This window comes from Pseudophryne corroboree, chromosome 11 (assembly GCF_028390025.1).
Source record: "Pseudophryne corroboree isolate aPseCor3 chromosome 11, aPseCor3.hap2, whole genome shotgun sequence".
In the NCBI taxonomy this organism is placed as follows: domain Eukaryota; kingdom Metazoa; phylum Chordata; class Amphibia; order Anura; family Myobatrachidae; genus Pseudophryne; species Pseudophryne corroboree.
Genome location: NC_086454.1, coordinates 53,054,561 through 53,072,278, shown reverse-complemented (window position 1 = coordinate 53,072,278; position 17,718 = coordinate 53,054,561). Strand labels below are relative to the sequence as shown.

At 48.0% G+C, this 17,718-nt stretch overlaps 1 protein-coding gene across 5 annotated transcripts in view; it reads left to right on the top strand.

Annotated features, from left to right (window-relative positions):
- The first annotated feature begins 251 nt into the window (after positions 1–251).
- MAPK8IP1 (mitogen-activated protein kinase 8 interacting protein 1) overlaps positions 252–17,718 on the top strand; it is a 171,867-nt gene continuing 154,400 nt past the window's right edge. For 2 of the 5 annotated variants that reach the window (XM_063944312.1, XM_063944311.1), the window contains exon 1: positions 253–398. In XM_063944312.1, coding sequence (XP_063800382.1) covers positions 313–398 — 86 coding nt within the window. In that variant the 5' untranslated portion in view covers positions 253–312. Of the gene's footprint in view, positions 399–17,718 lie in introns of all 5 variants that reach the window. The other 3 variants (XM_063944314.1, XM_063944313.1, XM_063944317.1) reach the window with 2 other exon arrangements.

Here is a 17,718-nt window from a genome sequence, read left to right as displayed (position 1 = left end):
ATATATATATACTGCACCCACTGAGGAGATATTTTGTGTTTGGGTCAGAAGAATGACTTAGTGGTGACATATCATTGCACAGTGACTGTCTCCCAGTGAGGGAGGGGTGTGGGGGGCTGTAATTGATACATTCTGAGTATTTTTATTGATACATATGGTTCCAGCAATGTAGTATTGCCATTATCTCTGTCACCCACCTGTCACCCTCTTCCTCCCTCTCCTCCTCCTCCTCTCCTACCTGTCAGCCTCCCCCTCCCCCTCTGCTCACCCTCCCTCCCTCTCCCAGCCAGGGCTGTGCATCTCAGAGACGGAATGGCGGAGAGAGAAAAGGCATCCACAACCCCAGCTGGCTCCTCTCCCTTCCTGGGGCTGCACCTGGCTTCCCCCCCACGCTTCAGGTACCATATGCGGCCATGCACTAGGAAGGCTGCCCTGTGTGCTGTCCCTGGGGTGTGTGTGTGGGGGGGAGAGGATGGCTAATCCCCACACACACCTCCTGTGCTCTGTGTCCCCTGCTTATTGGGAGATAATTCTGTATTAATGACTGTCTGTGCATCCATCTACTATCTCTTGTATCAGTGCTACAGCTCTGCACCTTTATCATCAGTCTGCCTGTAGCCTGTGGCATATTGTATATTATGGAAGGGAATATGTTGTTGTCTCCATCCTCTGTGTTTCTGGGTGTGGTATATGTACAGTATATAGGCTGGAGTGATGTATTGGTCTGGCAGGGGTTATTACCAGATACAGTGGACCATCTGTTTGCTGTATGCCAGTAGTAGATAAACAGGTGTGGGAGGGGGCACCTGCCTATAGCGCGGGTATTGCCTGTAGTTGGTGCGAGATGAAGCAGTGGGCATCCTGCAGTGAATCATGCTCCTTAGTCGGTGGCTACAGGGTACCAGGGTAGAGACTGGCAGCATATGAGAGCAGGGGGAGAGCTTGTTATGTGATCCCCCCCACCTACCCCCTCCTAAAACCACTTCTATCCACTTAAATAGGCTCATTATTCCCTGCATGGCTCCGGCTAATTATTATCCCAGGTTATCACAGGTCAGATACGGGAATTCTCCATTTCAGTATATTATCCATTTTGTGGTTATTCAAGCACCTCTGTGATCTATGGTGGAACTACTAGTCCCAGCATGCCCTGCCAGGGCATTCTGGGACTTGTAGTTCTGCTGCAGCTGTACTGAGCCACAGGATGCTTTTAAGGTGTCCGCCGGGAATAGAGTGCCCATCCTTTGCTACTGCCGTCTGTGACTGTCTCCGTACCAGCTCCTGGTGTGAGGGCAGCCTGGGGGTCTGAGCTGTCAGAGCGGGTCTGCTGATCGCTTCCCTGCTGGATGAGTGCTTTTCACTGGGAGTTACTGCAGCCTGACTGGGCTCAGCAAATGGAGCAATTAAAATAGTCTGTGATAATGAGCAGCAGCTCCGGCAAGGTGATAATGATCCACATCAGTCCCTGGTCCCGGGGGGTTATTAGGAGATCACTGCACAGGGGCCACATCAATACAAATACTAGACAGGGAGCATGTTTGCCCAGCGTGGCTCAGACCGCCGGTCACATAACTACATCCCCCTCAGTACAGCTGCAATCTTTCCTCGGGTGCTGTCCATATCTCCATCCACTGCCCTGACCACGAGACCTTCACCCAACCAGACCAGACAGTAGCGCCACTCTCATATAGAGGGACTGGCAGTCCAATATGGCTATATAGTGACGGTCACCCCATAATAACGCCACCTGAGGTCACGTAATTCACGGCTGCCAAAGCAGGTGACCGGCAACGGTCAGTACTCCTTCACAATTCTGGTCCTCACACTTGTGTTGTATCTGTAGAAAGTACACACAACAGATTAATTTTATTTTATATTGGACCAGCCGTGGTTTAGAAGTACCCATGTTTTTTTGCTGCAGCTTCAGAAACCTCTTCTCTGCATTATTTGAGGGACTTTACTGCATCATGCTGTCATTTTCCCTGGTTTTAATTGCATATATTTATTGTATACCAGAATGCTTCATTTTTTGGCCTAATATGCAGAAACATTGCATTAAAAAAATCGCTAGAGTCTGAAATGAGTAGTGGTACTGCGCAGTTACATTTAATTTGTGATTAAAGTGACAATAGTTCTATTTTACAGTGTAAATGACAGCTGTACATATGGTCATATTGTGTGTGTGTAATGACAGGGTCTCCATTTTAGTTGCTACCTCAGGCAGCAGAATGACTAGGCCCATCCCTGTTTACCTCTATAGCGTGTACATTTATTACCAGTTATCCTATGCCCTACTAGAAATTATACAGATACGAGTACTGTCTATTTGTGTATATTATAGCGGTTGGAGTGGAAATTTAGTAGCGGTATGGAAAATTCATGGCAATGGAATTTGATAGTATTACAGTCACAGCAGGACAGGATGGCAATATGGTAGCATCTAGTTTACCTTCGTGGAGAGGCCCTTACCATAACCCCCTGGGTCCATGTCACAATCTATTTGGAATAGTAAAGTGAGGCAAGCGGAGCGGAGCGAGACACCAATCCCGACGCGTGGCGAGCAAAGCGAGCCCGCGAGGGTCCAATGCAGCATAGAAAAACAAAATTACCCCAAACGAATGGAGAACGAAGAAAACATTTAGGTGCTGTAAGGGCGGAAGTTCCCTCCTGCCCTCTCGTTTTGTCACTTCCAGGTCCTGAGCACGAAGGTAACATAGACACAACCATGGCAATATGGGCAACCAATGTATTCTACACATTTCGACCACTTTATGTGCATATATGTGTGTGCCAATTTATCAGGCACAGTAGAGTGAAGTGGGATCCCATTTTGCCACCAGAACAACCTGTTTTTGAGGCATGGATACAACAAGGTGCTGGGAAGGTTCCCTAGAAATTCTGGTCCATGGTGACCTCACGCAGTTTCTGCAGAAAATTCGGCCACGCGTTCATGTTGCTGGTCTTCCCGTTCCACCACATCACAGAGGTGCACTATTGTACTGAGATCTGGGGACTGTGGAGGCCATTGGCGTACAGTGACCTTGTGAAACCAGCTGGAGATGATGTGTTCTTTATAACATGACGTGTTATGGAAGTAGCCATTAACGCAGGGGCGGACAAACTACGGCCTGTGGGATAAACGCGGCCAACCCATGCTATAGACCAATATTCCTCCGGAGAGGCCACTGATGTCACTGCCGGGCCAGCCCTCTCAACAGCTCGGCCTCCAGTCTGCTTTGCTCTTGCCTTCCAGAATCAGTGATCAAGTTTAAGATGGAGGACTCTGGGCTGGTATAAAAGGTTGTCTGGTAGATAGTCATCAGTTTGACACAAGAATGTTGACAGGGTTGAACTGCCAACTTGCTGCATTCACCATGTCTACACAGATCATATGTTGACATGATGAAGTGTCAACAAATTGTTCCTGGAGGTCTAGTGGCTTGTTACTTTCTGGCAGCAGTGGCGACTCCAGCATCTTTTCCCGGCAGAAATGTAATAGTGACTTCCAGTACGGGCCGCCGATGCTGAAGCGTTCCAGTAAGTATTTCACCCCTAGCCCTAGTGCCTAACAATAGCCCCACTCCCCCGGCCTAACCATAACCCATAAACCTCTCAGCAGCGCCTAACCGTCGGTATCCTTAAACTGCTGACATTATGATCCTGTTAACAGTTTGAGGATGTCAACCTAGAGCCCGTTGACCGTTTGAACCGTGTCAACATTCTAAAGTTTTATCAGAAAGAGAGGATTTAAAGGGCCCCATACGCTTATGCGACATGTCCGACCGTCATGTCGCAGGCGATTACCCCGGCAGCCTCCCAGACGGCAGGATCACCCAAGATACATCGTATGCTGTCCTTTTGCATACGATGTATCTTGGGCAATCCCAGCCATGCCTGCGGGGTCAGACATGTTCGCTAGTGCAGCACGGTCAATCTGGAGGATCCGATCCGATGCTCACAGGAATGCGCATCGGATCGGATCGGAAACACCTCCAAAATTATTTAATCCGATATATCAGGCAGAATGCCTGAAATCGGATGAAATCGTGCATTATCGTTCTGCCCTTTACACATAGCTCTGCAACTTGCTACCACCAAGAACTGAACATAGTTTTTTTGCATTGATATATTGATTTTTTTGTGTTTATAGGACATGGCTGGTATCACTAAGACACATGTTGAATCCATCTCGATAATCCTTTTGGTTATTATCATTAAGACACTGTTAGGATACGTCTTGCTGATGATGAAGTCTTGTCCAAGATGAAGGTGGTCATTCCGAGTTGATCGCTAGCTGCATTCGTTCGCTGTGCAGCGATTAGGCAAAAAAACTGCACTTCTGCGCATGCGTATGCGGCGCAATGCGCACGTGTGACGTACTAATACAACGAACTATGTCGTTTCACACAGGGTCTAGCGATGCTTTTCAGCCGCACTGGCTGCCGCAGAGTGATTGACAGGAAGTGTCTGGGTGTAAACTGACCGTTTTCAGGGAGTGTTAAAAAAAACGCAGGCGTGCCAGGAAAAACGCAGGCGTGGCTGGGCGAATGCAGGGCGTGTTTGTGACGTCAAAACAGGAACTGAATAGTCTGAAGTGATCGCAAGCGCTGAGTAGGTTTTGAGCTACTCTAAAACTGCACAAAAAAAACTTTGCCGCCGCTCTGCGATCCTTTTGTTCGCACTTTTGCTAAGCTAAAATACACTCCCAGTGGGAGGCGGCATAGCGTTTGCACGGCTGCTAAAAACTGCTAGCGAGCAAACAACTCGGAATGACCACCGAAATGTGTTTGCTGAGGTTGCACAATTGAACACTACTGGGGACACCACTGTCATGAGCTCACACCCTTTAAAGGGTAAGACAGAAGGCTGTTAACATCTAAACCCCAAGTTTTTGGTCAAGACCTGCACCTTAGAAAGAGTATTGTGTAAGCCAGAGGATCTCAAATGTGGTCCTCACGGCCAGAGGTGTAGCTAGGTGCCACGGTGCCCGGAGCAAGGGTTTGTTTTTGGCACCCCCTCTCCTTTACTGAATTGGGTGCATGTTACATTTGAAAATAAAAATATTTTAAAATCCTAAATTGGTGACAGGGCCAGTTCTAGACCTTGTGGCTCTCAAGGCAAAAGTTTCCTTTGGGCACCCCCATGTTTAAAATAGGGACAAAGGCACAAAAATATATAGGGGTGTGGCTTCACAGAGAAGGGGTGTGGACACTGAATAGTACCAATTCAGATTACACTGCACAGTATTGTCCGTTATTCACATTACACCGCACAGTACACCACAGAAGTGTCCGTTATTCATATTACACCACACAACAGTACCCCTTATCAGTGCTGTAACTAGGCATTTTAGCGCTGTGTGCAAGAAACGACATTGGCGGGCGCCCCCCCCCCCCCTCCCCCCCGTGTAAGATAGGGGCAGTGCGCGCGAAAAATATATAGGGGCCTGGCTTCATGGGGAAGGGGCGTGGCCACAAAATAATAGCAATTCATACTACGGTGCACAGTAGTCTCCATTATTCAAATTACGCTGCACAGTAGCGCCACTACACCAGGTAGAGCCTCTTTTATACATTACAGCAGACAGCGTCCCCCTTTTTACACATTACAGCAGACAGTCCCCCTTTTTACACATTACGGCAGACAGCGTCCCCTTTTTACACATTACGGCAGACAGTGTCCCCTTTTTTACACATTACGGCAGACAGCGTCCTCTTTTTTACACATTACAGCAGACGGCGTCCCCGTTTTTACACATTACGGCAGACGGTGTCCCCCTTTATACAAATTGCAGCAGCCAGCGTCCCCCTTTTTACACATTGCGGCAGCCAGGCCCCCTTTTTACATATTACGGCAGACGGTGTCCCCCTTTTTACACATTGCGGCAGCCAGTCCCCCTTTTTACACATTACGGCAGCCAGTCCCCCTTTTTACACATTGCGGCAGCCAAGCCCCCTTTTTACATATTACGGCAGACGGTGTCCCCCTTTTTACACATTGCGGCAGCCAGTCCCCCTTTTTACACATTATGGCAGACGGTGTCCCAGAGTGAGAGAGAAAGAGAGAGAGAGAGAGAGAGAGATACTTACCATCTCCCCGCTGACAGGCTCCTCGTGCTGGCAGCTCCCTTGGTGCAGGCATCGGACAAGGAGGTGGAGGAATGGGGACTGGAGCCGCAGCGGCGCTATTTCATTGGTAGTAAGCGCCGCTGCAGCTGTCCCCTCTCCTTCCGTATTGGCTGCCGGGCGCTGCTGTGGATGCTGGGATGAAGGTACCGCATCCCAGCAGCGCCGGGCAGCCAATACAGAAGGAGAGGGGACAGCTGCAGCGGCGCTTACTACCAATGAAATAGCGCTGCTGCGGCTCCAGTCCCCCTCCCTCCTCCTCCTTCTCCGCTGCCCGGCGCTGCTCTCTCCTCCACAGCGAGGCGGCGGCGCACACAGCAGGGGCAGCATGTAATGAGTCAATTTGACTCATTACATGCCGCTGGCCGTGCGCCCTCAGGGCAACTGCGCTGTGTGCCAGGCCCACCTGGCACACACGTAGTTACGGCCCTGCCCCTTATACACTTTATGTCACACAGTAGAGCCCCTTATACACGTTACACAACACAGTAAAGCTGCTTATCTACATTACACAACAGTAGAGCCGTTTATACTCGTTAGACTGCAGTAGAGCCGCTTATATACGTTATGCCACAGTAGAGCCACTTATACATGTTACTCTGCAGCTTCTATTGCAGAGAGAAGTGATGAAGCAGCAGCTGGTGCAGAGAGAGGTGCTGCAGCTAGGGAAGCCAATCCCGGGCCATTTTTTCAATCCCGGGTATCGGGATTGAAAAATGGGCAATCCCGGGATACCCGGGATTGGCTTTTAGCTATGTGGCCGCCCCCTCGCCCCACTCCGCACACATAACTCACCATATACCGCGGGCGGGCAGATGAGGAACATCCTCTGATCGCTGCTGGCGGCTCCCAGCAGCAGCGGACGGTGCAGCGTGACCACTCATGCTGCGCTGGGGAGCCGGAAGAAGGAATCTGGGCAGCATCTGAGCGTCCTGTGGACGCTCAACGCTGATCCCTCAATCCCGGGATTGGAGCTTCTAATCCCGGGATTGAATCCCGGACATTTTTGGCCCTAAATCCTGGGATCCCGCCGATCCCGGGATTGGCCACCATAGCTGCTGCAGCATCAATGTAGTAGCCGGGGCAGACAAGAGTGCTGCAACAGCCGTGGCAGAGAGAGGTGTTGCAGCAGCCAAGGCAGAGAGGTGCTGCAGCAGACAGGGCAGAGAGAGGTGCTGCAGCAGCCGAGGCAGAAAGAGGTGCTGCAGCAGCCGAGGCAGAGAGAGGTGCTGCAGCAGCTGGGACAGAGAGAGGTGCTGCTGCAGCCAGGGCAGAAAGAGGTGCTGCAGCAGCGGGGGCAGAGAGTGGTGTAGCAAGACAGAAGTAACTCTGCGGCATCGCTACAAGCAGACAGTGACATATAACGAAGGCGGCAGCGCTGCGGTATGTGCTGGCTGTCAGTGTCTACCTAATCCCTACCGAGTCTCCGAATCAGTGTGCGGACCTCTGCTTCTCCTCCACCTGCTCTGTGGCTGCCTGCACAGCGGCCCGCGGTATGGTGGGTGGAGGGAGGGGAGGGCAGGCGGCGGTTTTTGAACTCTATATCAGGCAAGAATTTCCAACATCTCTTTGACTCACCAGTAAAACCCTTGAAGTGGTTTTTACAATTTTCCTATTAACCTTTGTATTTTTAGCCATATTGACATTTTATAATGGTGACCCGTGAGCGCCCTCTAGGTTCTTGTATTGGTGGTTAATTTGTTTGATCCTTTACTAACGGGGGATTCACCTGGAGGAGCTGCCGGTATGCTTTCATATCCATATATGCTTTGACATTTTTAAACAAATTAAGGTTTAAGTTGTTGAGCGCAAGATAAGGGTGTATTTGTGGTCTATCTAGATATGTCCAGACTAGGGGGTATATTTACTAAAGTGCTGGTCTTTAGAAGTGATGTTGCCCATAGCAACCAATTAGATTCTAGCTCTTCTGGAAGGTGTTAGATAAATTATAAGTAGAATCTGATTGGTTGCTTTAGCAAACATCTCCACTTCTATAAACCCGCAGATTAGTAAATATACCCCTACATGGGCCACGTGGTTCTTTTCTGTCGTCAAATTCTATGTTTCTATGACATAAGTGGTGGGGGTGCTTTGTGCTAGCTTATAAATTAATGAGAGGGGCTCTGGGCTGGCATATAAGAACACAAGGGGGTCTCTGGGATTGCATGTAAGGACACAAGGGAGACTCTGGGCTGGCATATAAGGACATAAGGGGGGGTCTCTGGGCTGGCATATAGGGACATAAGGGGGTCTCTGGGCTGGCATATAAGGACATAAGGGGGGTCTCTGGGCTGACATATAAGGACATGAAGGAGGTTCTGGTTTGGCATATGAGAACTCAATGGGGTCTCTGGGATGGCATAAGGACACAAGGGGGACTCTGGGATGGCATAAAAATACACAAGGGGGTCTCTGGGCTGGCATCTGGGGACATAAGGGGGTCATCCGGGCTGGCATATAAGGATGGTCTCTGGGCTGGCATATAAGGACATAAGGGGGGGTCTCTGGGCTAGCATATAATGACATGAGGGAGGTTCCAGGCTGGCATATAAGAACACAGGGGGCCTCTGGGATGGCATACAAGGACACACGAGAGACTGTGGGATGGCGTACAAGGACATGAAGGAGGCTCTGGGATGGCATACAAGGACATAAGGGAGGCTTTGGGCTGGCATATAAGGACATGAGGGAGGCTTTGGGCTGGCATATAAGAACACAGGGGGCCTCTGGGATGGCATACAAGGACACAAGGGAGACTCTGGGCTAACATATAGGACACAAGGATGGGGGCTCTAGGCTGGCATATAAAGACATGAGGGAGACTCTGGGCTGGCATATAAGGACACGGAGGGGGTGGGGGGACACTCTGGGCTGGCATATAAGGTAGGTGGCCATACATAAAGGGATGCACATGGTCAGCAACTACACTCAGGCTACAATAAAAGCATTCCTAGTTTGGATTATAAAATCTAATACTGTATGTGCCAGGAAAACCTTGCCCACACCATTATACCACCAGCAGCCGCAACCAATGGCACAAGGAAGGATGGCTTCATGTTGTTTATGGCAAATTCTGCTATCGGCATGCCCCAGCAGTAATGTAGATCTGTCAGGCCAAGTGATCGTTTCTCCAATCTTCACCTGTCCAGTTGTGGTGAGCCTGTATCCACTGTAGTCCCAGTTCCTTAGCTGTAATGTACCATGGTTGGGTCTTCTGCTGCTGTAGCCCGGCCACCTCTAGCTTCATAGGTGCTCATCTGTATACCACTGCTATAAGGCCTGATTATTAGCGTGGGATGCAGTTAGCGAGTCTATAGTCACTATGTAGATATGATAAAGTCGTCGCCACGATCCCGACATGGTTGAAATGCTGCTTAAAGGGACAGATTCAGCTAGCTGAGTGCTGCCATTGTTACTACTTGTTCTGCACATTGCGGTTGGTACGCAGATTCCATTTGCACCTCCATATGGTGCACACAGAATCTACCATCAGAAGGTAATGCACAGAAGCCACCAGGACCCGTTCCATGGTTTTCCGCCACTAATTAAATTGATTCAAAAGCATTTTACCCATGCGGGGATTATAACATTAAACATACAGTCATAGAAGCCTTTGTACAGTCATAATGCCTGCACGGTTCAAATGCTTTGTCTTAATGACTTTCAAAGCTCTGTACAACCAGAGCCCAAGTTACCTGAAGCAGTGTCTGATTACTAAAGCTCCCACCCGCTTTCTGTACGTCCATCCGCTGAGGAATGACTATTAGCAGTGGCTAGATCTCCCATACTTTCCTTGGGGTTAGGTGTTTAGCTTTTTCTGTCTCCTACTCTTTGGAGCTAGTTGCTAATTCTAATTTTAATCCTGACATAAACTATTAGTCAAAATTTTTGATGACAAAATTAACCCTATGACTGCATGCATTTTAAAACACAGTGGGTAACAATACATCACAAAATTGTCCACCGCATTGTGGGGGTCATTCCGAGTTGATCGTAGCTGTGCTAAATTTAGCACAGCTACGATCATCTTCCCTGACATGCCGGGGGACGCCCAGCACAGGGATAGTTCACCCCGCATGTCAGTCCGCCCTCCCCTTCCCCCGCACAAATACAAAAGCATCGCACCGCGGCGATACTTTTGTATTTGTGGAGTAACTCCCGGCCAGCGCAGCGCCTGCGGCTGGCCGGGAGTTAATTGTTGCTGCCACTGGCCGCGGAGGCTGTGTGAGACGTCGCGCAGCCGCCGCGACCCGCCCCCCCCCCAACGGACCGCACCCTCTAAACGGCGGCGTCCAGCAACCGCCTCTGTCTTAGAGGCGTTCGCTAGGCAACGACGGCTGCCATGTGCCTGCGGCACCGGCGCATGCGCAGTTCTGACCCGATCGCTGCGACAAACTGCAGCGATCGGGTCGGAATGACCCCCTGTGTACGGCAGCGCAATGTATCGCCTCGTCGCTGGGTTCACACATCGTCCTAATGTGTGCCGGCTTTACTCAAGCATTTCCTTACTATCCCTTTATGTTCGTTCTCCAAAAACAACTAAAACTTGCTTGAATGCCGAGTTCTCTTTTTCTAGTTTGTTAATACTTAAGTTTTTTTTTATTTAACAATGAAAATGTAAACACTTTGAGCCCTGTTAGGAGACTTGCACTATACAAATAACATTTATTATTATTAGCCCCTCCTAGGGGGCAGGCCCATTATATAGGGTTGCTATAATATACCCCCTTGATCTGTGACACATAAATTACACAGGTTCTGTGGCTGGCTAAATTCATGCCTGCATTTCACCTGGTTTAAATCAGCCACAGAACCTGTGTGAATCATAGATGTTCCGGATTGAAAGGGATATTATGGCTGCTATGGCAACTGTACTTTATAGCACGCTGCCTCTCCAGGTGTAAGTGCCGTAATCGAGCAAGGTTGCATAGGTGCATATGCGGTCCTCCTCCATGCGGACTGGCTTATGCCCAACTCTGCATTAGCCCCTAGGTGCAGAATGTGCACATTTCCCCTAGGTATTCACGTATCGCCCTGATGAGTCTCACTGTTCCTCTGACTGTTGCTCTCAATATGCCTTTTAGTGTTCTCCCATTTGCGTCACTCTCTGGGAAATGGTATAATGGATGTGATCTGCTTTCCAGCTTTTTGAACAGACTCTGGGAAATTGTCTGCGTCCCTGGAGTGTGGTGTATCTGCTGTCCTTTTCTGAACCGTATCGCTCCTTACCCAGCATGCACTTCTCTGGCGTCCTCTGCATTTCTGATGTCCTCTGATCCATCTGGCTGGCAGTGATCACATACAGGGGTCTCTTGGCAGACACCGGACCCTGCTGATCTCAGACCCTCTGATCTCACATCTCTGTCCTTTACCTTCTCCATAAAACATTATAAAAATGGTAAATACTATTCTACATGCCCCCCCCTCCTTATATAGTATTAGTATAGTAGCCCTAAAATGATGATAATATAATAATAATAATAATAATAATAATAATAATTGAAGTTTAGGTAATGCACAAACATACCTAATAAAAATATCTGGGCCCCATAGCATAATTGTGAAGGGCCCTCTATGTCCCCCGTAATAAAGTCAAAGCCACCCTATTACCTGCTCCATCCCCAGTCGGCAGAGGACTAGTTACATCAGTAGCAATCTGGCACATTAGTCGGGATTATATACAGTGTTTTATAGCCTCTTTATTTTCCGAATCATGTAATTGGCTGGATAAACTCCTTATAAAGTATATTAGAATGTAAAGCGTAATTTACAGTCTCCTAGGCAACAACAATACTTTGATGGATGAAAACTCGGGAACATTATGCCTGTGTAAGTGTGCAGTGATAGATTTTAATTTGCTATTTCTGCATTCTTCACTGTACATAACCTTTGTCTTCAAAACAAGCTGCATTATGCGTACCTTGTATTTTGTTTTTTTGTTCTGGGAGTAAGGAATAGTCAGGAGATACAATATGGCATTTTACTTTTTAAGCTTACTGTAACGAAGTAGGAAAATAATAACATTGCTGCAAATTATGTTTTACTCTGTCATACATGTACTTGGGACTGACTTTAGCATGTTTCACTTTCTTGTAGCGTTGGTCAGTTAGCAGTTTGTTTTTCTCTGTGTTGTGCAGCGGTTCTCAATTTTTTTCTCTCCTGTACCCCTTGATTAGGCTTTTCATTTAAGAGTACCCCCTAGTCTTATAAATCCACCCCACCCATCCGTCCTCGCAAGAAAAGTTTGTTTTTGTTAGGTAGTCATGTTCTTAGGTTAGCTAAATTATCAAACGACTCTTTAATGGCATTTATAGGCTTCTAGTTTTGATTTTACATTTTACAATTTTTTTTCAATTAACCTACCGGTATATTTTTGAATTGTGGGAAAAAACCGTAATACCCGGAGTAAACTCACGCAAGCACAGGGAGAATATACAAACTCCACACAGTTAGGGCCATGGTGGGAATAGAACCCATGACCTCAGTCTTGTTGTAAGCCAGTAATGCTAACCACTACACCGTCCATGTTGCCCCACATTAGCCAGACTGAGGTTTATACAGAGCCTGATATGATAGCAGCAATGGGACAGCACCACCAGGACCAACTTGTGGAGTAAAAGACAAGGAATAAGATACTCCTGGGGGCAACTGCTGTTAGACCCAGGAAGTGTAAGTGTCAAACTCCAATACAATGCATACATACAGTAAAACATTTTTATAAAGTTAAACACAATCAGCACCTGCCTGTTTCATTTTATCTGCGGGCCGCCTCCTTCCTTCCTTCAGCCGTGGCTGGGCTGCACGTCCCCGGTGTCCTCCAAGCACGACTCGCATGCACGGGTCATGCAGCCAAATACTCTAAATGCTACTTTAATACAAAATATTGAAGACAAAACTGAGGCCCTTTGGGTCACCATGGAAACCGGGGAGAAGGACATTATTCGCATTGGGGTGATCTATAGACCACCAGGCCAGGGGCAGGATTTGGACAGGAACCTATTGTTGGACATCACTAAAATGGCTTTAAAGGGAGAAGTCATAATCATGGGAGACTTTAATTTACCTGATGTAAATTGGGAGGGGTCCTTTGCAAGTTCAGCTACAAGTGGCAAATTTCTAAATTCCTTAAAGGGAGCTTCTCTCAAGCCATTGGTGAGGGAGCCCACTCGCAAAGACTCAATATTAGATTTAATTCTTACAAATGGTGGCAGGATATCAGATATATATGTAGATGAGCACCTGGGATCCAGTGATCATCAAGCAGTATGGTTTAGAATAAAGACAGGATCCAACTCCTGTCACCCACAAACAAAGGTGTTGGATTTTAGGAATGCTGACTTTGCAAAAATGGGGAGATGTTTAAGTGATTCATTGGCGGACTGGAGGAACTTGGAAGGGGTGCAGGAGAGGTGGGAAAAACTGAAAAGTGCAATACTAAGTGCAACAGACCTTTGTATCAAAATTGTTAGGAAAAGCACCAGGAAAAGGAAGCCAGTGTGGTTCACAAAAGAAGTATCAACTAGTGTGAAAGCAAAAAAGATGGCTTTTAGGAAATACAAACAGACATAAATAATAACGACAAAGAGGTGTATCTTGACAGACGGAAGGATGCTAAGAAAGTGATCATACGTGCAAAGGCAGAAGCTGAGGAGAAAATGGCCCAGTGATACCCCTTTCACACCGCAGCTTGTACCCGGTAATTTGCCGTTTTTACTGGCTTCCTAAACGGTTCGAGCTGCGATGTGAAAGGGTCACCTTCAATTTACCGTTTACAAAATACCTGTATTTTGAAACGGTAAAAAAGCAGGGTCCTACCCGTTTCAGACCCATTTAATTGTGCAGTGTGAAAGGGTCTGAAACGGTATTTGCAAGCCCCAGAAGGTGATAGGCTGTCTCCATGTGTGATGTCACCAGGCAGAAGCAGGAAATAAACATGTAAAATGACAACCACTGTTTTGTATGGGTGAAACGGGTTCAGTGTGAAAGGTACCAAAACGGTAATGAAATGGTAATATACTGGTTACAACATGCGATGTGAAGGGGGTTTAACTGCTCAGACCCGTTTTAAGACCCGTTTAAAGAACCGTTTCAAAAGCAGGTTTTGCGATGTGAAAGCAGCATCAGTAGATAAAGGGGGCAAAACTTTTTTTAAGTATATAAGTGAAAGGAGAAAATCAAATGGAGGAATAATAAGACTTAAGACAGAGAGTGAGCATTTGGTGGAGGGAGACAAGGCAATAGCAGATCACCAAAATAATTATTTTTGCTCAGTATTTACTACAGAAGGAGAAGGGAAGGGGCCACAGTTAAGTTGCAAGGACATTCATAAAAATAAGGTAGATGAAAGTACATTTACAGAGGAGAAGGTCCTAACAGAACTTTAAAAACTAAAAGTGGATAAATCAATGGGGCCAGATGGGATACAACCAAGGATACTAAAAGAGCTAAAAGATGTGCTGGTGGCACCATTAACAGAATTATTTAACCAGTCACTAAATGCAGGTGCCATTCCAGAAAACTGGAAAAGAGCAAACATAGGGGGTCATTCCGAGTTGTTCGCTCGTTGCCGATTTTCGCAACGGAGCGATTAAGGCAAAAATGCGCATGCGCATGGTACGCAGTGCACATGCGCTAAGTATTATTTTTAGCACAAAACTTAGTAGATTTACTCACGTCCGAACGAAGAATTTTCATCGTTGAAGTGATCGGAGTGTGATTGACAGGAAGTGGGTGTTTCTGGGCGGAAACTGACCATTTTCTGGGAGTGTGCGGAAAAACGCAGGCGTGCCAGAATAAAACGCGGGAGTGTCTGGAGAAACGGGGGAGTGGCTGGCCGAATGCAGGGCGTGTTTGTGACGTCAAACCAGGAACGAAACGAGCTGAGCTGATCGCAATGTAGGAGTAAGTCTCGAGCTACTCAGAAACTGCTAAGAAATTTCTATTTGCAATTCTGCTAATCTTTCATTCGCAATTCTGCTAAGCTAAGATACACTCCCAGAGGGCGGCGGCCTAGCGTGTGCAATGCTGCTAAAATCTGCTAGCGAACGAACATCTCTGAATGACCCCCATAGTTCCACTGCACAAAAGTGGAAGCAAGGAAGAAGCAAGTAACTACAGACCAGTAAACCTTACATCCGTAGAAGGGAAAGTACTGGAAAAACTATTAAAAGAAAGAGTTGTGGAATATCTTAAATCAAACAATTTACAGCAGGGGTGGCCAAACAGTCGATGTCGATCGCGGACATGCGACCAGTCGATCGCGATCCGCCGCCCAGCCACCCGAAGCCGCGCCTCTCCAGCCTGCCTCTCTGCCTCCTCAGTGATGGCAGAGTGTATAGCTCAATCAGGTGGCGGTTCGTTAGCCAATGAGAGCTCGCAGACCGGCGCCTGATTTGAGCTATACATGCTGCCGTCACCGCCGGAGATTAGACTGAGAAGCAGGGCGGAAGACAGGAGAAGCGCGCGCTGCGCTCTCCACTCCGGTGAACTTTACTATGGGGGCATATCTGGCATTATGGGCACATGGCTCAGTGGGGGCATATCTGGCAATGTGGGGCATATCTGGCACTGTGGGGTCATATGTGGCACTGGGGGCATATCTGGCTCTGCAGGCACATGGCACTGTGGGGGCATATCTGGCACTGTGGGTACATGGCACTGTGGGGCATATCTGTAATCTGGCGCTGTGGGGGCATATCTGGCACTGTGGGCACATGGCACTGTGGGGGCATATCTGTATCTGGCACTGTGGGGGCATACCTGGCACTGTGGGCACATGGCACTGTGAGGGCATATCTGGCACTGTGGGCACATGGCACTGTGGGGGCATATCTGGTACTGTGGGGGCATATCTGGCACTGTGGGCACATGGCACTGTGGGGACATATCTGTAATCTGGCGCTGTGGGGGCATATCTGGCACTGTGGGCACATGGCACTGTGGGGGCATAGCTGTATCTGGCACTGTGGGGGCATATCTGGCACTGTGGGCACATGGCACTGTGAGGGCATATCTGGCACTGTGGGGGCATATCTGGCACTGTGGGGGCATATCTGGCACTGTGGGGGCATATATGGCACTGTGGGCACATGGCACTGTGGGGGCATATCTGTAATCTGGCGCTGTGGGGGCATATCTGTATCTGGCACTGTGGGGGCATATCTGGCACTGTGGGCACATGGCACTGTGGGGGCATGTGTATCTGGCACTGTGGGGGCATATGTGTTTGAGGTTTTTACCTGTGGGGTCCAATGTGTTATTTCGTGTGAGGCAGTCATTACACTCTGTGCAGCAAGGCTACGTCCCTTTTTATGTTATACCACGCCCACTTTTTGTTATACCACGCCCACTTTTTGTTATGCCACGCCCTTTTTTTTGAGCGTGCATCGATTCTGGTGACGAATCATGTGTTGCTGCAAGACAAAGCCGGGCTGGCTACCCGGGGTGCACCAGTCCGCTGCCTCCAAGCCAAGAGCTGATTGTGGATATTTTAAAATGGTGTGCCTCAAACAGATGGCCGATGTTTCGGGTAGTCCCCCAGACTCCAGCCTTCTACCTAGTGAAGTGGACAGGATGGGAAGAGAATACCGGGTCCATAATTAGGGGGTGTAGCCAAATCAACGCCTAATGATCAGAAAATCCCGGCCCAGAGTGGTCACCTGTAGCTCCTCCCGAGCTTCTCCTGGAAAGGAGAAATTAAAACTAGGTAAGTATGATCTGCACATGAATGGTCTGCTAAAGGAGGAGATTAGTTGTTATGGACAACTTCTCTACTGGTCTACTTCTCTACTCTTTAGAAGACTTGATACATCTCCCTTAGTCTCTTTTATGCGGGATCCGGATTGAAAGTCGACAATGTCTAGGTCGACCAGTATTGGTCGACAGTAACTAGGTCGACAGGGTTTCTAGCTCGACAGGGTCTTTAGGTCGACATGTTCTAGGTCGACAGGTCAAAAGGTCGACATGAGTTTTTCACAATTTTTTTCTTTTTTTGAACCTTTTCATACTTAACGATCCACGTGGACTACGATTGGAACGGTAATCTGTGCCGAGCGAAGCGAAGGCACCATGCCAGAAGCATGGCGAGCGAAGCGAGCCATGCGAGGGGACGCGGTGCACTAATTGGGGTTCCCGGTCACTCTACGAAGAAAACGACACCAAAATAACATTAAAAACTCATGTCGACCTTTTGACCTGTCGACCTAGAACATGTCGACCTAAAGACCCTGTCGACCTAGACACCCTGTCGACCTAGTTACTGTCGACCAATAGTGGTCGACCTAGACATTGTCGACCTAGTTACTGTCGACTTTCAATACCACACCCCTTTTATGCCTCTGTTGTAAGTGACCATTGAAGAGTGGGACCATGTACAGCTCTGATCTACACGATTTTGTCTAACAGTATCATCATCATCTCCTCACTGATGAGGTAATGGTGTTATATGATCATCTTCCGTTATCCAGTACCTTCTGTTGTGGTTTACAGGAAAGTAAATTGCTTTTGTGGAAGAAGCCAGTTTGAGAGACAGAGCTTCCGTCTCTGGAGGGACTGGGAAATTGTGTTACTACTTTTCTAAAGCTTTCTGTTTAAC